The sequence below is a fragment of the Pleurodeles waltl genome, chromosome 1_2, assembly GCF_031143425.1.
Source record: "Pleurodeles waltl isolate 20211129_DDA chromosome 1_2, aPleWal1.hap1.20221129, whole genome shotgun sequence".
Classification (NCBI taxonomy): Eukaryota; Metazoa; Chordata; class Amphibia; order Caudata; family Salamandridae; genus Pleurodeles; species Pleurodeles waltl.
This window is the reverse complement of record NC_090437.1, coordinates 1,332,476,633-1,332,499,109: the sequence shown is the minus strand read 5'-3', so window position 1 is coordinate 1,332,499,109 and position 22,477 is coordinate 1,332,476,633. Positions and strand designations below refer to the sequence as shown.

General features: G+C 48.7%; 1 protein-coding gene across 4 annotated transcripts in view; it reads right to left on the bottom strand.

Annotated features, from left to right (window-relative positions):
- The window catches only part of LOC138251655 (sialic acid-binding Ig-like lectin 13), a 224,115-nt gene that overhangs the window by 91,057 nt on the left and 110,581 nt on the right, over positions 1–22,477 (bottom strand). For all 4 annotated transcript variants that reach the window (XM_069205666.1, XM_069205667.1, XM_069205669.1 and 1 more), the window contains exon 3: positions 8,969–9,379. In XM_069205666.1, coding sequence (XP_069061767.1) covers positions 8,969–9,379 — 411 coding nt within the window. The remainder of the gene's footprint in view (positions 1–8,968; positions 9,380–22,477) is intronic.

Here is a 22,477-nt window from a genome sequence, read left to right as displayed (position 1 = left end):
AGAGCCAATTCCCTGAACTTTGTGAGTGCGGGGACACCATTACACGCGTGCACTACATATAGGTCACTACCTATATGTAGCTTCACAATGGTAACTCCGAATATGGCCATGTAACATGTCTATGATCATAGAATTGCCCCCTCTATGCCATCCTGGCATAGTTGGCACAATCCCATGATCCCAGTGGTCTGTAGCACAGACCCTGGTACTGCCAAACTGCCCTTCCTGGGGTTTCACTGCAGCTGCTGCTGCTGCCAACCCCTCAGACAGGCATCTGCCCTCCTGGGGTCCAGCCAGGCCTGGCCCAGGATGGCAGAACAAAGAACTTCCTCTGAGAGAGGGTGTGACACCCTCTCCCTTTGGAAAAGGGTGTGAAGGCAGGGGAGGAGTAGCCTCCCCCAGCCTCTGGAAATGCTTTGTTGGGCACAGAGGTGCCCAATTCTGCATAAGCCAGTCTACACCGGTTCAGGGGACCCCTTAGCCCTGCTCTGGCGTGAAACTGGACAAAGGAAAGGGGAGTGACCACTCCCCTGACCTGCACCTCCCCTGGGAGGTGTCCAGAGCTCCTCCAGTGTGCTCCAGACCTCTGCCATCTTGGAAACAGAGGTGCTGCTGGCACACTGGACTGCTCTGAGTGGCCAGTGCCACCAGGTGATGTCAGAGACTCCTTGTGATAGGCTCCTTCAGGTGTTGCTAGCCTATCCTCTCTCCTAGGTAGCCAAACCCTCTTTTCTGGCTATTTAGGGTCTCTGTCTCTGGGGAAACTTTAGATAACGAATGCAAGAGCTCAGCCGAGTTCCTCTGCATCTCTCTCTTCACCTTCTGCCAAGGAATCGACTGCTGACCGCGCTGGAAGCCTGCAAAACTGCAACATAGTAGCAAAGACGACTACTGCAACTCTGTAACGCTGATCCTGCCGCCTTCTCGACTGTTTTCCTGGTGGTGCATGCTGTGGGGGTAGTCTGCCTCCTCTCTGCACTAGAAGCTCCGAAGAAATCTCCCGTGGGTCGACGGAATCTTCCCCCTGCAACCGCAGGCACCAAAAAGCTGCATTACCGGTCCCTTGGGTCTCCTCTCAGCACGACGAGCGAGGTCCCTCGAATCCAGCAACTCTGTCCAAGTGGCCCCCACAGTCCAGTGACTCTTCAGTCCAAGTTTGGTGGAGGTAAGTCCTTGCCTCACCTCGCTAGACTGCATTGCTGGGAACCGCGACTTTTGCAGCTATTCCGGCCTCCGTGCACTTCCGGCGGAAATCCTTTGTGCACAGTCCAGCCTGGGTCCACGGCACTCTAACCTGCATTGCACGACCTCCTAAGTTGTTCTCCGGCGACGTGGGACTTCTTTGTGCGACTTCGGGTGAGCACTGTTTCACGCATCCTCGTAGTGCCTGTTTCTGGCACTTCTCTGGGTGCTACCTGCTGCTGAGAGGCTCCTTGTCTTGCTCGACGTCCCCTCTCTCTCCTGGTCCAATTTGCGACCTCCTGGTCCCTCCAGGGCCACAGCAGCGTCCAAAAACGCTAACCGCACGATTTGCAGCTAGCAAGGCTTGTTGGCGTTCTCTCAGCAGGAAAACACTTCTGCACAACTCTCCACGGCGAGAGGGATCCGTCCACCAAAGGGGAAGTCTATAGCCCTTTTCGTTCTTGCAGAAACCTCAGCTTCTTCTGTCCAGTAGAAGCTTCTTTGCACCCACAGCTGGCATTTCCTGGGCATTTGCCCATCTCCGACTTGCTTGTGACTTTTGGACTTGGTCCCCTTGTTCCACAGGTACCCTAGATTGGAAATCCACAGTTGTTGCATTGTTGGTTTGTGTCTTTCCTGCATTATTCCTCTAACACGACTTCTTTGTCCTTAGGGGAACTTTAGTGCACTTTGCACTCACTTTTCAGGGTCTTGGGGAGGGTTATTTTTCTAACTCTCACTATTTTCTAATAGTCCCAGCGACCCTCTACAAGGTCACATAGGTTTGGGGTCCATTCGTGGTTCGCATCCCACTTTTGGAGTATATGGTTTGTATTGCCCCTATCCCTATGTTTCCCCATTGCATCCTATTGTAACTATACATTGTTTGCACTGTTTTCTAAGACTATACTGCATATTTTTGCTATTGTGTATATATATCTTGTGTATATTTCCTATCCTCTCACTGAGGGTACACTCTAAGATACTTTGGCATATTGTCATAAAAATAAAGTACCTTTATTTTTAGTATAACTGTGTATTGTGTTTTCTTATGATATTGTGCATATGACACTAAGTGGTACTGTAGTAGCTTCACACGTCTCCTAGTTCAGCCTAAGCTGCTCTGCTAAGCTACCATTATCTATCAGCCTAAGCTGCTAGACACCCTATACACTAATAAGGGATAACTGGGCCTGGTGCAAGGTGCAAGTACCCCTTGGTACTCACTACAAGCCAGTCCAGCCTCCTACAACGCCCCTTTCCGAATCCGTGCGACATCCTTGTTCTTCTGTTTCAATATTGTACCTCTGGGTCTGTGTGACTCCGTGACCAGCACCGGTGGTGTCGGGATTATTGGGACCGACTCCGTCAATGACGCAGTGATAGCCCCATTTGGAGCTATTGTGTTTCTAGGCACTTTAGTTTAATTTAATTTCTTTAAATTCTGAATTTTGCTTGTGTACACTGGATTTTCATTGTTTCAACAGTATTCTATTCAGATAAATATTCTCTATTTTTCGAAACCTCTGTGGTGTCTTTTTGTGGCGTTTTCACTGTGTTATAGTATAAGTTCTGTACAAATACTTTACACATTGCCTTCTAAGTTAAGCCTGATTGCTCAGTACCAAGCTACCAGAGGGTGGGCACAGGATAATTTGGATTGTGTTGTGACTTACCCTGACAAGGACTGTGGGCCCTACTTGGACAAGGGTGTACACCTCTGCCAACTAGAGACCCCATTTCTAACACACCGTCTGCTTTTTAGGCAGTATAATTGTGTTCATTGGTAAGGTTTCTCTGGCATCAGCTGCAGCACTAATCAGTTTGCACAATACTCTTTATAATAAAGCCTGAGTCCCCAGTGAACTATTGATGTACCCCATGATGTACCCCATGATGTTGTCCCATTGTATCTGAATTGTCAACCATTGGTGTATCCCATGATGTTAGATAGATAGATAGATACTTTATTTGCATAGTTACTTAAAACCATTGCATAAAACATTTAGCACAGCCGTTACATAAAACAGTTAGCACAAATGGACACATGTTAAATGTTAAAATTGTTAAAATTTAAGTCGTTTTTGTCTCATAATGTTTCCACTGGTTGGTTGCTTAGGCAAATATGAAGTGCCCAGTTTGTCACGATAGCAGAGGTCTTGTACCTAAGGGTCCATATTAAGGATTGGAGAAAAATGGAGCGTAGAGTCTATGGTTTGCTGTGTTAGGCACTGTTTCTGTGTTACCTGGGATAGAAATTTCACTAGGGAGCAGTTCAGTTGCAGGTCCCCAGGTGCAAAACACACTACCATGGCTTGCCTTCTTGTATGCAGTCCTCTTTCATTGAACTTGTTGTTCAGAAAAGTTTTTCTTTCCGACACAAGATGATCACATGAACAGAGGACGTGTGGGAGATCTTCTGTGCCTTCTCCACATAAACAACAGGCTGCATTTGTCGCGTTTTTCAGCGAAGGGGCTGCGTTTAGAGCACAAGGTAAAAGCCCTAGTCAATACTTTAAAAATTGCTCTTCTGTTTGCCTCGAGAAGCTCTGGATGAGATATGCTTGAGGGACCAGAGTTGTGTAAGTATTCAGAGTCATCCATGCGTGAGATCTCCGTGAAAAAGCTGCTTTGTCCTCCAGCAGGGATTGAAGTCGGATTGATTTCCAGACAGCTTTTTTTGAAAGCACTGTGCAAGATTGTGGTCCTCCAGAGATCGGTAATCTCAGTCATCCTATTTGAGTCCTCTACGTAAACTCTGGATGAGGAGATGTTCTTACGTTCAAGCTCCTGCCATAGGTGGTAATTGAGAGAGTCTGGGGTGACATTACGGGCTTTGATCCAGAAGTTTACACATGCACCTCCCCTAGCCAGGGACTGATCCAGTAGGCCGCACTCCAATCTGAGTTGAGCAGGAGAGGTAAATTTAAGAAGGTTAAAGATGATCTGATAGGCTTTGCACACTGTATAATTTAGGATTTCTAAATCTCTGCTCACTGTATAATTTAGGATTTCTGAATCTCTGCCTCTTTGTACTTCACTGCCATATGTTAACGTGGGCAAGAGTTTGGCTTTTAGTACCAGTAAGTGGGGGATGAATGAGGGACCATTCAAGTCTGCGTTTAGTCTTTTTAAGGATAGTGCTATGGCTAAGCCTTTTCCCATGATACACCCTCTTTGATGCCCAAAATTCCTTGATTTGTAACTGGTGACGCCGAGGTATTTGTACTCTTCTGTTTGCAAAAGCTGTGTCTTGCCCCTGAACCATTTGCTAGAGGGGACCGTGGCTCTGATTGACAATGTCTGTGTTTTTTCAAAGTTCGTGGTCAGGGAGCTGGCAGCCGAGTATTGCTGCGTGGCATTTATTAGTCTCTGAAGCTCTATTTTTGTATGTCTAATCAACACAAGATCATCCACATACATTAGGCATGGTAGTTCCAGGTCTCCAATTTTTGGGGCGCGCAGGTTTGTAAGAGCAAGTGAACCCACCAGGTCTGCTAAGTATAGATTAAAAAGTGTAGGGGCCAGAACTCAGCCCTGTTTAGGACCTTTGGTAGTTTGTATCCTCCTCGAGAGGTGAGGGCCCGTTCCCAGTATTATATGGGCCCATGTATCTGTATGAAGGGCGATTATCAGGTGTAGAAGCGGATGTGGAACTCCCCAGTTTGAGCGCTTCTTCCACAGCAGGTTCCTCTCCACGTGGTCAAATGCAGCCTTAAAGTCGACAAAGCATAAGTGGAGCTGCTGTTTCTGTGTCTTTGCATTGCCAATAAGGAGTCCAATGGCCAGAATATTCGTTAGCGTGACGGTTAGTTTAGAGAACCCTATTTGGAGCTTGGGGATTATTCCCTTTTTAGCAATCCAAGCGGACAGATGCTCCAACAGGAGGCATATGAAGTATTTCGCTCCGTTATCTACTAGTGCTATAAGCCGATAGTTGTTTGGGATTGATCTGTCCCCCTTTTTGAAGATGGGTGAAATTATGGATCCTTTCCAGGGTTGTGGGATTATGCCTGTGTGGCCTATTTCCAGGTAGAGAGGTTCTAATATCGTTCCCCAGAAAGACCTGTTGTGCTTGAAGACTGCGGGGGGAAGTCTGTTGGGGCCCAGAGCACCTTCTCTCCGACCCTTGGCTATCAGATCCTTTATCGTGGCAGATTCAGTAAATATTGCTTGGTGCAGGCCTACTGGCTGGTGCCTGGATTGAGTACTGGCAGTTGAAGTGGACTCCGAGATGTTGTGCCCAGACATTTCCTGGTATGTGTGATGTAGTACCGCCGTGTGAGGGGCGTGTAAGATTGCATATTGTTTGCCAGAAGCGCGCACAGTTGTTACTCTTTGCATCTGAGTATAGCTTGGCCATAGGTCTTCACTGTGGTTCCTATGGTTTAGGGCTTCGAGCAGGTCTAGATTCCCCGGCCTGCTGCAAAGGTGCCTTATGGTGGGATGCATTTTCCTTTTTGCGCCTCGAATTGCGACTGTGTGGACCTGCGGCAAGTGTATTGTTGCTGAATGGGCTATGAATCACCGGGTAATGGACCGGCTGTGCAAAATTATTGCTTAGTTTGGTGGTTAGTAGTTCCCACTTCAGTCCATTGCTGCGTTAGATACAAGCTCTATGCTCGATTGTGTGCATCCCATGATGTTGTCCATTCGTATCTGAATTGTCAACCATTGGTGTATCCCATTATGTTCTCTCACTGTTTCTGAATCGTGAATCATCGGTGTATCCCATGATGCTGTTCCATTGTATCTGAATTGTCAACCCTTGGTGTGCCCCATGATGTTCTCCCATTGTATCTGAATTGTGAACCATTGGTGAACCGAGCACCGCAGCACCTCAAGTTCTTGACCTTGCTACAAAAGGCAATCAAATCCTAAACCTTTGACCTCCCCTTTCACTCATACACACATACTTACACATACACACAGATTCACACTCTCTCTCACATAGACACACACTCAGCCGCAAGCACACAACATCCACTTAAAAGCACTTTTTCTTACCTCAGGTGCCATGGAAGAGCATATTCCGGCTAATTCTGCTCAATTTTTATTACACTAATTGTGAACATTGTTAACTGTTCACTATTACTGTGATAAAAAAACTGGGAGAAAACAAAGAGAGCGGAGCCCAACTGGCGGCCATAAGGACGAGCTGCCCCTGTCTTCCTGGCACTGAGTTTCCCACCTCTGAGGCAGGGGTCGCAAAGGGCAGGCCAGGGGTCGCAGCTGCGACCTCTAAGCGCACTGATGGCTGGCTTGGGCTGGGCACATTTCTGTGTTTGTGGTCTCTGTTGCCTCTGGGACTCTCCTGGCAGGCACCCCCGAGGCCGGAGGCATGGCCCTGGAACCTGTTTATATATGATCTGCTTTTGACACGTGTGGAAAGGGGTAGGCCGCGTGTTAAGTGTTTCCGACCCCCAGAAAATGAACATAATGAGGATGAGTTGTGGGAGGGGCGGGGGGGCATGTTTATGAACGAGGAAGGTGTGTGTGTGTGCTTTTGAGCTCTAGGCACTGCAGATGGGCGCCTTTTCAAGGGGGAAGGGACGCGCACAGCACGCAGCCATCTAGTGCCACACAGGGGTGTCCACGGTACATCCACGGGGGCTGTGACCCCGCCAGATTAGGGGAAGGTCCTCCTGAGTTAAAGGCGGTTCTGTTTCACATAGTCGCTGCCTGGAGGGGTGCTGTATGGATCCGGACCTGGGTTGGACACTGTCCCTCTAATGTATACAATATTCATTGAGTGATTGCAGTGAGGAGGGGGCTTTTCACACAGCCAGCGAAAGGAGGCTTTTTTGTGCTTTTTAAATTGAGGGCATTTTATTCGCTGTTTATTTCTAAAAGAACTTAATCAATGTGATTGTTTAGTTTTTAATGCTTTAGGGGTTTGGGAATGTAATGTGTCACGATTAACGTGCCGCTGCTAAATCGTATTTTACTAAAACTCTTTTTTCCTTCATTATCGTTATGAAAGCACTTCCACATGTATAAGTTCAGGCGACCAGTTGTACAAAAACAAACTTTAATAAGTACTTCTCAATGCAGTGCTATGATGTGCCTACTTGTGCCAAAGCTTCTTTCTTAAACAAATAAACTTTTTTTTGAATTTTTTAGAGACTTGATCATATTTTCATCAAATAGCACGGAAGTCCACCCTTGCGTGTGTGTGGCCGTTCACCAGTGGCACGTGAGGCAACAGTCGATGACGCAGCGCCCAGTATAATGTGCTGCAAGGCTAATTACTCATAAGGTCCCAAAAGCAAGACCCGTTGGCTATGCCAATGCTTGTTTTTCCTTTTCTAGAACGGGAGAACTCAGACCTTATACCTGGTGTTCGCAATGCCTAGTCCTTTTAGTCCGGTGCTTGGGAGGCCAAAAGATTGTCACCGTGAGCTGTGCCTCAGTAATGATCAGTGGACTCACTACCTCTGTGAATGTCTGGCCAGATCTGTACATGGATGAGGAAGTAACCTTTTCCTCCTAGCGCCTACTGGCTGGGTCTGGGTTTCTGTTGGGCCTACCAGCCACTAGGTAAGACTCTCATACCACATATAATCCTGCTAAACTCTTAGGTTTAAAACACGGCACCTACAGGCTTGATTTTAAGAGCATCTCCAAGTACTTTTCAGGAGCACCTGTGGGGTTTCTAGCAGATTTCTGTTCTAACACCCAGGGAAGTCTCTGAAGTTTTGGGGCAGAAACATTGACTTAGAGAAAGGTTTTCCAGTTCACGAGACACTTCTGCGGATGGAATACGCAGCCACTGAACTCCCTGGTCAGACACATTTTCTTTTCTTTTAAAGGCTCAGGGAGATTACGTGATGTGCCCAGAATCACATGGTGTTGAGCCAACACCGGGACCCAAGTCTGGTTCCCTTGTTCGTAAATCAGCAGCTCTGGCCTCAATGCCAGATCCCCTTTTATCGATCAACTGCGAATCATGAGTGGGTTTGACTTCCTGTATTCATTGATACCAGAAATGCTAAGCACTGTGTCCTGGTGTGACTGAGTGTAGTAAACTATGATGAGTGCCCCTGGCTGGGACAAGGGGGTGTATAGCTAATGCCCTCAGCAGAACAGGAATACGCGGGCTGCCCTCCCACAGTCCATTGTGTAATATTTTTAAAAGTTAGAGACTTTTTTCCAATGGGATCTTTGATTTCGGCAGATGGGATATCCATCACCGTTGTGACAGAGTAACCCGTCCACCAATATCTAAATCACGCACATTGTCCTCTTACTACGACAGGTCTCCCAGGGACAGCCGTGTTTTTTTACAAACTAGAGACTGGTGGGCTGCTCTACTAGGGTTTCCGTTCTAGGTCATCCCTGAGGGATCGGTGTTAAAAGCAGGGCCTGGCTTGCTCAGTTAAATTGAGGGGAGGTTAAGCTTCGGATTTTCCAACAATCACGCCAGCACGTAACGCTAAAAAACATTATATGGGGGCAGGGCGCTTGAGAGGGTCTTAATGGGCAGAATAAAAAGAGAGGAATGCCGATTGGTAGGAGTACTGAGAAAAAAAACACAATATTTTGTAAAACAACCAACATTTTTGAGGACTTTTAAAACAGAGAGGGAGAGAGTGTGTGCAGTTTTTTCTGTGTGTGTAAAAAATCCTGGTGAAATCCGACAGGCGCCTTACTATACTCGCCTGAAAGCAGCTGTAACCAATTAATTATCAGAAAATACATTTAATAGGGGGGTGGAACACCACAAACGCCCCCCAGCTAAGAGACAGACACCAGTGACAAAGACAGCATGAACGTGAGTACTCACCGTACACAAAGAGCTCGGTACTAAGTTCCGATTCCCAGTTAGCACCAGACCAGCCTACCAGCTCCACACGACAACGGTACATCCCCATCTGGGTGAACTGTAGACTTCTGACCTCCAGGGAGAGCTCGTTGTGGCGGGGGTCCCCCACCAGCCGGTACCGGGCGTCTCCGGTGATACATGAGTCCCACTGGGGCACCCCGCTGGTACTGTTCTGGACTTGGCACTCAAAAATAGTTGTGGGATTCTTCCAGATGACCTTTATTGCCCCCCGGTGGGCCGGGCCTGGGTAGGTGAAGCTGCAGGGTAGCACGGCCGACTGCCCCCTCCACCCGGTGATGTTCACTGCTGTGGTCATGGACCAGCCTGGAGATGTCTTTAGGGTCCACGTCTCAAACACGACACCGCCGGGCTCTGTGTGAAGAACCTCAATAGAATTACACAGCAGCATTACACAGTTTACTCATGCACAATGGTTTTCTTATTAATATCACTCATTCTGGTGCCTTCCCCAGATGCTAACATTTTATAAGAGCAAAGCGGGAGATTTGAAAAAAAATGTAATCAGGAGAATGGATTTCCCCCATTCATTTTTATTGAAGGAGAGGCAACTTCAGGAGAGAGACAGACACATGAAGGGCACTTTTAGCTAAAAAATCAGGTGTCTCCCGCTTGAATTGGGTCTGTTGGCATGCATGGCCTTCTGATGGCCAATGATCCGCTGTCCAGCGTGATACTGGCTTTTGGCTCCCACAGAATGAGGGCCACTGCCCACCCATCTGCAGCCACTGACCACCTGCCGGTCCCCACCAAGCAGATCTTTCTATGGTAGCTTTCATTAACATGGTTCATGCAAACATCCCTAAGAACGGAAGGAAAGCCAGTTATACTCCAGATAGCAGCCGCTGCTTGATAGCTCACGCCGATGGAAACATATTCTTACTAAAATTCAAAATATACATTTCAAAAATACAGAAATTAACTAACAGTACATTACCACATTATACTCCTCCCCCGCTAGAGATACCTTTGGCTTGCCTGCCTGTGGATCTAAAATGTCTGACTAGAACTAGAGACACCCTGACCCCTTAGCACCGGGACCTGTAAAGCAGGTCCCGCTGTCAAAATCCAAAGCTTTCATCTCTGGCCCCTGCTCAAAATCCGAAGCTTTCATCTCTGGCCCCTGCACACGTGCAGGGACAGAGATGAAATGCTTAGCAAGAGGGGGCTGCTGTCAAAGCAGCTCCCTGCTTCCTGAAGCAATGGCACTGTGAGGGAGGCCTTAAAGGGTCCCCCGCAGTGCCAGGTAGCCCGTAAAGGGCGTTTTATTTTGAAAAAAAATTGTTAAACAAACTAAAAAACAAAAAAAAACTTTAAAAACCCGTAGCTCACTGTGAAGGTCGCAGACCTTCAGAATGAGCTTTGGGGGTTCAAGTCCAGCTGGACTCATTTCAATTTTTTTAAAATTATTATATTTAGAAAAAATACATTTTTTATTTTATACTGTAAACAAATAAATCATTCAAAGTATATCAGACATCTAAGACAAAAAAACTCTATCTCGCTCCCTCTGTCTTTCTCTCAATCAATTCTCCCACTCACACACCAACTCAGACACTTTCACACCCATTCACAGACCCACTCAGACACTCATGCACCCACTCACATACTGTAGGAAAGTACCATCTTGCCTGGCATGTTACCCCCATTTTCACTGTATGTATGTTTGTTTTTGCCCATGGGTCACTGGGATCCTGCCAGACAGGTCCCCATTGCTCATAATGTATGCCCTGTATGTGTTCCCTGTGTGGTGCCTAACTGTATCACTAAGGCTCTGCTAACCAGAACCTCAGTGTTTATGCTCTCTCTGCTTTCTAAAATTGTCACTGCAGGCTAGCGACTAATTTTACCAATTCTCATTGGCACACTGGAACACCCTTATAATTCCCTTGTATATGGTACTTAGGTACCCAGGGTATTGGGGTTCCAGGAGATCCCTATGGGCTGCAGCATTTTCTTTGCCACCCATAGGGAGCTCAGACAATTCTTACACAGGATTGCCACTGCAGCCCGAGTGAAATAACATCCACATCATTTCACAGCCATTTATCACTGCACATAAGTAACTTATAAGTCACCTATATGTCTAACCCTCACTTGGTGAGGGTTAGGTGCCAAGTTACTTAGTGTGTGGGCACCCTGGCACTAGCCAAGGTGCCCCCACATTGTTCAGGGCAAATTCCCCGAACTTTGTGAGTGCGGGGACACCATTACACACGTGCACTACACATAGGTCACTACCTATGTGTAGCGTCGCAATGGTAACTCTGAACATGGCCATGTAACATGTCTAAGATCATGGAATTGTCACCCCAATACCATTCTGGTATTGGGGGACAATTCTATGATCCCCCGGGTCTCTAGCACAGAACCCGGGTACTGCCAAACTGCCTTTCTGGGGTTTCCACTGCAGCCGCTGCTGCTGCCAACCCCTCAGACAGGTTTCTGCCCCCCTGGTGTATGGGCAGCCCAGTCTCAGGAAGGCAGAACAAAGGATTTCCTCTGAGAGAGGGTGTTACACCCTCTCCCTTTGGAAATAGATGTGAAGGGCTGGGGAGGAGTAGCCTCCCCCAGCCTCTGGAAATACTTTGATGGGCACAGATGGTGTCCATCTCTGCATAAGCCAGTCTACACCGGTTCAGGGATCCCCCAGCCCTGTTCTGGCGCGAAACTGGACAAAGGAAAGGGGAGTGACCTCTCCCCTGACCAGTACCTCACAGGGGAGATGCCCAGAGCTCCGAGAGTGTGCCCCAGGCCTCTGCCATTTTGGATTCAGAGGTGTTTGGGCACAATGGACTGCTCTGAGTGGCCAGTGCCAGCAGATGATGTCAGAGACCCCTCCTGATAGGTGCTTACCTCTTTCAGTAGCCAAGCCTCCTTTCTTAGTAGCCAAACCCCCTTTTTTGGCTATTTAGGGTCTCTCCTCTGGGCTATTCCTCAGATAACAAATGCAAGAGCTCACCAGAGTTCCTCTGCACTTCCCTCTTTGACTTCTGCCAAGGATCGACCGCTGACTGCTCCAGGACGCCTGCAAAACCGCAACAAAGTAGCAAGACGACTACCAGCAACATTGTAGCGCCTCATCCTGCCGGCTTTCTCGACTGTTTCCTGGTGGTGCATGCTCTGAGGGCTGTCTGCCTTCACCCTGCACTGGAAGCCAAGAAGAAATCTCCCGTGGGTTGACGGAGTCTTCCCCCTGCTAACACAGGCACCAAATCTCTGCATCACCGGTCCTCTGGGTCCCCTCTCATCCTGACAAGCGTGGTCCCTGGAACACAGGAGCTGGGTCCAAGTGTTTCCCACAGTCCAGTGGCCCTTCAGTCCGAGTTTGGTGGAGGTAAGTCCTTGCCTCCCCACGTCAGATGACAATCCTGTGTACTGTGTGATCTGCAGCTGCTCCGGCTTCTGTGCACTTTTCCAAGGATTCTTTTGTGCACAGCCTAGCCTAGGTCCCCAGCACTCTGCCCTGCGTTGCCAAACTCGCTGAGTTGAAATCTGACATCGTGGGACCCTCCTTTGTGGCTCTGAGTCGACTGCTGTCCTCAGATCTTCTAAGTGCCTGCTCTGGTACTTCTGTGGGTTCTGCCTGCTTCTGTGGGGGCTCTCTGAGTTGCTGAGCGCCCCCTCTGTCTCCTCCTCCAAGTGGCGACATCCTGGTCCTTCCTGGGCCCCAGCAGCACCCAAAAACCTCAACCGCGAGTCTTGCAGCTAGCAAGGCTTGTTTGCAGTATTTCTGCGTGGAAACACTTCTGCAACTTCCAGCATGCCGTGGGACATTTTCCATCCAAAGGAGAAGTTCCTATCCCTTGTCGTTGTTGCAGAATCTTTGGCTTCTTCCACCCGGAGGCAGCCCTTTTGCACCTTCATCCGGGGTTTAGTGGGCTCCTGCCCCCCCCCTGGACACTTTCGTGACTCTTGAACTTGGTCCCCTTCCTTTACAGGCCCTCAGATCCAGGAATCTGTCTTCAGTGTTTTGCTGGTGCTTGTGGTTCTTGCAGAATCCCCTATCACAACTATTCTGTCTTTCTGGGGTAGTAGGGTAACTTTACTCCTACTTTCCAGGGTCTTGGGGTGGGTTATCTTGGACACCCTTACTGTTTTCTTACAGTCCCAGCAACCCTCTACAACCTACACTAGGCCTGGGGTCCATTTGTGGTTCGTATTCCACTTTTGGAGTATATGGTTTGTGTTGCCCCTAGGCCTAATTCTACCTATTGCATTCTATTGTGATCCTACATTGTTTGCACCACTTTTCTAACTGTTACTTACCTGTTTTTGGTTTGTGTGCATATAATTTGTGTATATTACTCACCTCCTAAGTGAGGGTATCCTCTGAGATACTTTTCGCATATTGTCACTAAAATAAAGTACCTTTATTTTTAGTAACTCTGAGTATTGTGTTTTCTTATGATATTGTGCCATATGATATAAGTGGTATAGTAGGAGCTTTGCATGTCTCCTAGTTCAGCCTAAGCTGCTCTGCTATAGCTACCTCTATCAGCCTAAACTGCTAGAACATCTCTAATCTACTAAAAAGGGATAACTGGACCTGGAACAAGGTGTAAGTACCACTTGGTACCCACTATTAGTCAGGCCAGCCTCCTACACAGACCCACTCAGACACTCATCCACCCACTCACAGATCCACTCAGACCTTCATGCACTCACTAACAGTAGTTAGGTTCTGAATTTACTCATACAAAACAATATCAATTCAGCAGTTATAGTTAGAGTTCTTTCAAGTAATTAAATCTTGCGTCCTAAAGAAACTATAACTTGCGCCTTCGCCATACACTGGACCTGCAACTAGACCTGCATGAGTCCTACTGGCCTCTGCTGTAGATAGTTCCTGGTCCCAAAAAGGTGCCTCCCAGGTACTGGGCACTTGCTGTGGCATCAGTTGAGCTCCTCCTGGAAGTAAAGTAGAAATCCTGAAATTTCGGTCTCTTCGCAATTGCGAAGAGGTCAAGATCTTGCTGCCAGTGCTGACCGCACACATAAAGCTCTGGTGAACCTGACTCTTTGCGTTGCAGAGACCACTAGGAACAACTGGCCATGCGAGATTTGCACTCCGCTCTACTGCATCAACAACCCACATTGACTTGCCAGCACAAAACTCCAGCAACAACTGTTCGTGATGCTCGATAGGATCTTCATGCTACAGCGACTACCATTCATGATGCCTAGCCTGCTCTTCATGCTACAGCGACGACCATCTGCAACACTCCCTGCTCCTAATGGCCTCCTCCACCGTGAATGAGAGCTCTTCATGCTGGACCTTAGAAGGTAACATTTTCAGCATCCCTGTATCTGGCCCGGGCTCTGTTGCGGTCCGACTGAACTTTTAACTTTAACTCGGTCTCACTTACCATAAGGCTGTGACTTAACCTTTCTGCTTTTAGATGATATACTTAACTAAATCTTTGAAACTGCATGTCACCAGCTCTACTGATTGGACCGTTGTCATTTTGGTGTCAAATAATTTATTACATTTCACTCTTTTTTTCTAGATTGTTGTGGAAGTTTCCTTGTGTTTTCACTTTATTAATGTTTGTGTGCAGCATAAATACTTTACACATTGCCTCTAAGTTAAGCCTGACTGCTTTTGTGCCAAGCTACTAGAGGGGTAAACACAGGTTAATTTTGTGACTTTTGTGGGTCATCCTGACAACTATTGTGGCTATTGCTTGAGAAGGGCCCACACCCCACTGCAGGAGGCCTGCTCGCTATGTAGTGTGCATTGTACACTGTGCAGAGGGTCCGGGCAACCACGTGTTAGTTTACAGAGGTAAAAACTAGACCACCTAATGCTCTAATTTCTATGTTAGCTTGGTTGAGCAGTTAAGCTTGTCTTGGAGAAGTGCAAAGCATTTGTTGTACTCATAGTATCAATAAAGCAAGACACACACTCAAAGGAATAACTCAAGACCAATTTTCAAAAATACTTCAGATTTTTATACATTTTTTAAGACCAAGATTTTTTTCAGTTTAGAAAATGTCTTGTTTCTTTGCGTAATTAGGCACCATAGGAATCAATGGGAGAAAACTTTAAAAATGCATATAAAATCAGGCAACGAGTTTACCAATGCCTCCTTTTGCTTGTAGGTCGAAGTCATCAAGAAGTCTTGTGGGCCAGCCGGGGAAGTTTGGGCGGTTCCTGGTTTTGGTGGGAAGCACTTCTGAAACGTCCTCGGAGCTGGTGCAGGCCCACTGCAGGGGACCACTTGGAAAAGCAATGCACAGGTGGACTTCGAGGTGAGTCCGGTGGGTCCTCTTGGAGTATAGAGGTCACAAGGGGTGGGGGACCCTTAGAGTACATCTAGTTCTCCGATGCAGGGCACAGGGAGGCCGGGTACAGAGCAAATAGGTGAGCCAAAAGCTGTGCACAAAGAGGCCCTTGGAAGCAGGAGGTAGGTCACTTTGAGGGTCACATGCAGGTCAGCATCGCCTCTCTGGTGGGTGGTTCTGGTGGTTTATGAAGTCCCTCAAATGGGACTTCCTCCTGGTCGTTTTGGAGTCTGTAGTGGGCTTTCTTTCTGGGTGTCAGATGTTGGGTGTCCAGTACCCCTGACTATGGCATGGTTCGACTACTGGAGGTCACAGTGCCACCAAGCTTGGCACACTTGTGGGGTTTGTCCTTCCGGTCCATTGAGTGAAACTTGGTCTGGCTGCAGCATCCGGTTCCTTGGTCAGCAGCTGGTCAGTGAACTGGACATAATTGGTTGTTGGGCCTTTTTTGCAAAAGAGTGATGCCTTCACTTTATAGGGAGATGTTCAGTGATTTTCAGAAGAGTGGAGGCCCTCTGGGGATTTTTAGAGTTTGTCAAATGTCCAAGCAACTCCCCATTGGCGAATGCTGAGTCCTGGGTGCAGCAAGCAGGGTTTGGCTCCTTTTTCTTTGTGCAGCAGGAATGCAATTCTCAAGCCTTGGGTCTTCTTTGTTGCTGGTCTTCTTGTGTGCTTGAAATCTGATCTGCCTGTCTAGAGGTGCCCACTAAATACTGCATTTAGTGGACATTAAGGGGAGTACCTAGTAGTGACTAATGGGTCATCTACCTTAGGGTGGCTATACCCACTGTGTCACCACTTCCTGTGGGCAGAGGTCACTTCCATATCCCTGATAGGCTAATTCCTTCCCATGCAAGATGGAGGAAAATTAAATGGAGAGGTCACCTCGCCTGCAACACAGTAGGGGTTGTGCAAGCTGGGGGTGGCCACTCCTCCTGTCACTTTGTGCATTTTCCTGCCATTACTCCAGCCAAAAGTAGGGATTTGCAATTGGGGCAGCCATCTGCTCCCAGCAGCAGGGCTGGGGGTCCAGTTTCAAAGGTAGTAAGCCCTTTGAAGTGCTTATTTCTCTGGACCCAGAGAGCACAGGGTCTCACCCCAGTGTTCCAGAATCCTGCCTGGTGGTGTCAGGCTGGTTGTGACTGGCCAGCAACCATAACAGGGTACTTAGCTTTTGCAAGGGTCACATCTAAGGTGACTCCTGGGTACATTTTGCAATAAATTCAATACCAGTGCCAGTTTGGATTTATCATTATGAGTTGTTTGATACCAAACAACACAAGGTTCAGAGTGGCCATCATGTAGCTGTGAAACCCATACTGATCAGTGTCCAGCACATGCATTCAAAATGTCTGCAGTGTTCACTCACTATGTCCAGGTTTGGCAGGGACACAGTTAGGACATATTGCTCATGCAACTATGTCCACACATGCAGTATATTGCACCCTGCCTTAGGGCTGAAAGGCCTGCCAGAGGGGTGACTTACCTATATTGCATAAAGTGTGTAGTGGACAGGCCACACAGAATGTGTACCATGTCAGTTTTGCAATTTAGGATTGCACCAGGACACTCAGCCTGCAATGGCAGTGCTGGGTGCACTTGGATGCATCGTTCCTGACGGTGGCACAATCTTTACTGCTGCCCTCAGGGGCCTACCGTTAGTACCTTGTGCCCTGGGTATCTTAGTACCATTTACTAGGGAGTTACAGGGCCACCTAAAGGTGTCTCCAATTGTGCCAATGCATCACAACAGTTTTCGGAAAGAGATCTGGCCCAGAGAAAGTGGTTAGCAGGGGCCCTGGTTACTAACAACTTTAAAACCACATCCAATACAAGACAAAAAGTGGGGGCTAACTGTTAGAGATGGGGTATTTGGTCGGCACTCAGGTTACCCCCTGCCCAAGGAAGGACCCTCACTCTAGTCAGGGTAAGTCACACACAATCCAAATTATTCTGTGCCCACCCTCTGGTAGCCTGGCACTGAGCAGTGAGGCTTAACTTAGAAGGCAATGTGAAAAGTATGTGTGCAATAAATTATACAATAACACCATATAGCACCACAAAAATACACCACACAGTGTTTAGAATGTTTAGAAAAATATGTAATATTTATCTGATAAGATGCAGGTCAAGATGATTAAAATGCAATAAGTATATGTTGAGATATCACTGAAAAAGTGATATAAAGGGGGTCATTACGACCTTGGCGGGCGGCTACCGCCGCCCACCAGGCGGTAACCGCCGTGCAGCCGCCAATGCGGCCGCACTCAGACGGCCCCCATTATGACATTCCCGCTGGGCCGGCGGGAGCAAACCAAGTTTGCGCCCGCCGGCCCAGCGGGAATGAGGCCGCAACATAGGAACCGGCTCCTAATGGAGCTGGCGGTGTTGCGGCCGTGCGACGGGTGCAGTTGCACCCGTCGCGCTTTTCACTGTCTGCTATGCAGACAGTGAAAAGCTGCCCGGGGCCCTGTTAGGGGGCCCCAGGACACCCCTTACCGCCAGCCTCTTCCTGGCGGTGCAAACCGCCAGAAACAGGCTGGCGGTAGGGGGGTCGTAATCCCCAGGGCGGCACTGCAAGCAGCACTGCCCTGGCGGATTACATCCGCCGGGGCCATTGTGGCGGTAAACCGCCGGCCCCGCGGTGCGACCGCGGCACTACCGGCGTGGTCAAAATACGCCGGGAGGCACCGCCAGCCTGTTGGCGGTGCTCCCGTCATTTTGGCCCTGCGGTTATAATACCGCCAGTGTCATAATGACCACCAAAGTGTCTTAAGTCTTTGACAAACAAATAAATGTCTCTTAAAAACAATAAAGGTCTCTTGCAAGCACAAAGTACTTGGTTTGCGTTCAAAATCTCCGCAAGGGACCGCAGAGGAGGCGAGGCATGGAAAACGGGGAGGTGTTAGTCGGTTTCGCCCCTTCGCACACTGACTTGCGTCGTTATTTTCCACCCAGAGGAAGGCTTTGCGTCGATTTCCGGCACGTGGACTTGGTTCCTCTTCTGGTTGCGGGGATTGTGCGTGGAATCCTGGGCTTGTCGAGCGAAGTCACAAGCGCTGCGTCGATCCAGTGGGCATTGCATGGAAATTTCTCCCGCACGGCAGGCGCTGTGTCGCTTTCTCTCTGGAAGTCGGACTGCGAAGTTCCGGGTCGGCTGTGGGTCGATCCAGTGGGCAGTGCGTCGATGTTCTGGTCGCTACGTTGGCGCTGCGTCGATCTTCTCCTTGCAAAGTCGGGCTGTGTCGTTCCGGTTTGGCGTGCAGTGAATTTCTCACAGTGGGGCAGGCTGTGCATCACTGTAAGCAGGCTGTGCGTCGAATTATTGCCACACAAGGAGTCCAGTTGCAGGAGTGAAGTCTTTTTGGTCCTGAGACTTCAGGGAACAGGAGGCAAGCTCTATCCAAGCCCTTGGAGAGCACTTCTCAGCACAGCCAGAGAGCAGCAAGGCAGCAGGGCAACAGCAAGGCAGCAGTCCTTCTCAGAAAAGCAGTCCCAGTGAGTGCTTTGGGCAGCCAGGCAGTTTCTCTTGGCAGGTCTGGTTCAGGGATTCTTCACCAGCAGGTTTCTTGTCCAGAAGTGTCTGTGAGGTAGTGTCTACCCCAAGAAGTGTCTGAGTTGGTAGGGGCAGAGGCCCTGTTTAAATACCAAAATGCGCCTTTGAAGTGGGGGAGACTTCAAAGAGTGGCTTAGAAGTGCACAAGGTCCCCTTTTAGTTCAATCCTGTCTGCCAGGGACCCAGTAGGGGGCGTGGCAGTCCGTTGTGTGAGGGCAGGCCCTCCACCCTCCCAGCCCAGGAAGACCCATTCAGAATGCAGATGTATGCAAGTGAGGCTGAGTATCATGTGTTTGGGGTGTGTCTGAGTGAATGCACAACTAAACCCAGCCAGAAGTGGATTGTAAGGCACAGAAAGATTTAAGTGCAGAGAAATGCTCCCTTTCTAAAAGTGGCATTTCTAAAATAGTAATATTAAATCCAACTTCACCAGTCAGCAGGATTTTGTATCACCATTCTGGCCATACTAAATATGACCTTCCTACTCCTTTCAGATGAGCAGCTACCACTCAAACAATACATGAGGGCAGCCTGTAGGAGGCTGGACTGGCTTGTAGTGGGTACCAGAGGTACTTACACCTTGTGCCAGGTCCAGTTATCCCTTATTAGTGTAGAAGAGGTGTTTCTAACAGCTTAGGCTGATAGAAGGTAGCTAGGGCAAAGCAGCTTAGGCTGAACTAGGAGACATGTAAAGCTCCTACTATACCACTGGTGTCATATGCACAATATCATAAGAAAACATAATACACAGAAGTACTAAAAATGAAAGGTACTTTAATTTTATGACAATATGCCAAAAGTATCTCAGTGAGTACCCTCAGTATGAGGATAAGTTATATACACAAGATATATGTACACAAACCAAAATTATGCAGGTAATAGCAAGAAAAGTAATGCAAGCAGTGTAAAGTTACAATAGATTGCAATAGGAGCACATAGGTATAGGGGCAACACAAACCATATACTCCAAAAGTGGAATGCGAACCACGAATGGACCCCAAACCTATGTGAGCTTGTAGAGGGTCGCTGGGACTGTAAGAAAACAGTAAGGGCTAGAAAAATAGTCCACCCCAAGACCCTGAAAGGTAGGTGTAAAGTGTACCTACTACCCCCAGAGAGCACAGAAGTCGTGATAGGGGGATTCTGCAGGAAGAACAAACACCAGCAATGCAACAACAGTGGATTTCTGGACCTGAGTACCTGTAAGACAAGGGGACCAAGTCCAATAGTCGCAACAGTGTCGAGAGTTGGCAGGAGCCCAGGAAATGCCAGCTGAGGGTGCAAGGAAGCTGCCACCTGTTGGGAGAAGCTTGGTGTTCTGCGAGAGCGAAGAGGACTAGGAACTTCCTCTTTGGAGGATGGATGTCCCACGTCGTGAAGAAGCTTGCAGAGGTGTTCCCACGCAGAAAGACCGCAAACAAGCCTTGCTAGCTGCAAGGGTCGCGGTTAGGGTTTTTGGGTGCTGCTGTGGCCCAGGAGGGACCAGGATGTCGCCACCTGGATGAGGAGACAGAGGGGGCGCCCAGCAACGTAGGGAGCCCTCACAGAAGCAGGCAGCACCCGCAGAAGTACCTGAACAGGTACTTAGAAGAAAATTGAACCGGAGTCCACCCGAAGTCACAAAAGGGAGTCCCACGATGCTGGAGGACAACTCAGAAAGGTTGTGCACTGCAGGTTAGAGTGTCGGGGACCCAGGCTTGGCTGTGCATGAATAAAATCCTGGAAGAGTGCACAGGAGCCGGAGCAGCTGCAAATCACGAGGTACCCAGCAATGCATTCTAGCGTGGGGAGTCAAGGACTTACCTCCACCAAACTTGGACTGAAGAGTCACTGGACTGTGGAAGTCACTTGGACAGAGTTGCTGAGTTCCAGGGACCACGCTCGTCGTGCTGAGAGGGGACCCAGAGGACCGGTGATGCAGTCTTTTGTTGCCTGCGGTTGCAGGGGGAAGATTCCGTTGACCCACTGGAGATATCTTCAGAGCTCCTGGTGCAGAGAGGAGGCAGGCTACCCCCAGAGCATGCACCACCTGGAAATAGTCGAGAAAGCCGGCAGGATGAAGCGATACAAGGTTGCTAATAGTCATCTTGCTACTTTGTTGCGGTTTTGCAGGCGTCCTGAGCAGTCAGAGAGAGATGCAGAGGAACTCTGGTGAGCTCTTGCGTTCGGTATCTGAAGAATTCCCCAAAGCAGAGACCCTAAATAGCCAGAAAAGGAGGTTTGGCTACCTAGGAAGGAGGATTTGCTACCAAGAGAGGTAAGAGCCTATCAGAAGGAGCCTCTGACGTCACCTGCTGACACTGGCCACTCAGAGCAGTCCAGTGTGCAACAGACACCTCTGTTTCTAAGATGGTAGAGGTCTGGGACACACTGGAGGAGCTCTGGGCACCTCTCCTGGGACGTGCAGGTCAGGGGAGTGGTCACTCCCCTTTCCTTTGTCCGGTTTCGCGCCAGAGCAGGGCTGGGGGATCCCTATACCGGTGTAGACTGGCTTATGCAGAGATGGGCACCATCTGTGCCCATCAAAGCATTTCCAGAGGCTGGGGGAGGCTACTCCTCCCCAGCCTTCACACCTATTTCCAAAGGGAGAGGGTGTTACACCCTCTCTCAGAGGAAATCCATTGTTCTGCCTTCCTGGGCCAGGGCTGCCTGGACCCCAAGAGGGCAGAAACCTGTCTGAGGGGTTGGCAGCAGCTGCAGTGGAGACCCCGGAGAGGCAGTTTGTCAGTATCCGGGTTCTGGGCTAGAGACCCGGGGGATGGCATTGGGGTGACAATGCCATGATCTTAGACATGTTACATGGCCATGTTCGGAGTTACCATTGTGACGCTGTTCATAGGTAGTGACCTATGTACAGTGCACGCGTGTATTGGTGTCCCCGCACTCACAAAGTCCGGGGAATTTGCCCTGAACGATGTGGGGGCACCTTGGCTAGTGCCAGGGTGCCCACACACTAAGTAACTTTGCACCAAACCTTCACCAGGTGAAGGTTAGACATATAGGTGACTTATAAGTTACTTAAGTGCAGTGGTAAATGTCTGTGAAATAACATGGACGTTATTTCACTCAGGCTGCACTGGCAGGCCTGTGTAAGAATTGCCAGAGCTCCCTATGGCTGGCAAAAGAACTGCTGCAGCCCATAGGGATCTCCTGGAACCCCAATACCCTGGGTACCTCAGTACCATTAACTAGGGAATTATATGGGTGTACCAGTATGCCAATGTGAATTGGTAAATTTAGTTAGTAGCCTGTTAGTGCCAAATTTGGAAAGCAGAGAGAGCATAACCACTGAGGTTCTGGTTAGCAGAGCCTCAGTGAGACAGTTAGGCATTACACAGGGAACACATATAGGCCACAAACTTATGAGCACTGGGGTCCTGGCTAGCAGGGTCCCAGTGACACATAACAAACATACTGACAACATAGGGTCTTCACTATGAGCACTGGGCTCTCAGTGAAAACACCATGACATATACTCACAAACGGGCCAAAAGTGGGGGTAACAAGGCTAGAAAGAGGCTACACAGCCCCAAAGTTAGCCTATGAAGGGAGCAGGCCTCACAGCAGTGTAAAAATGAATTTAGGAGATTTACACTACCAGGACATGT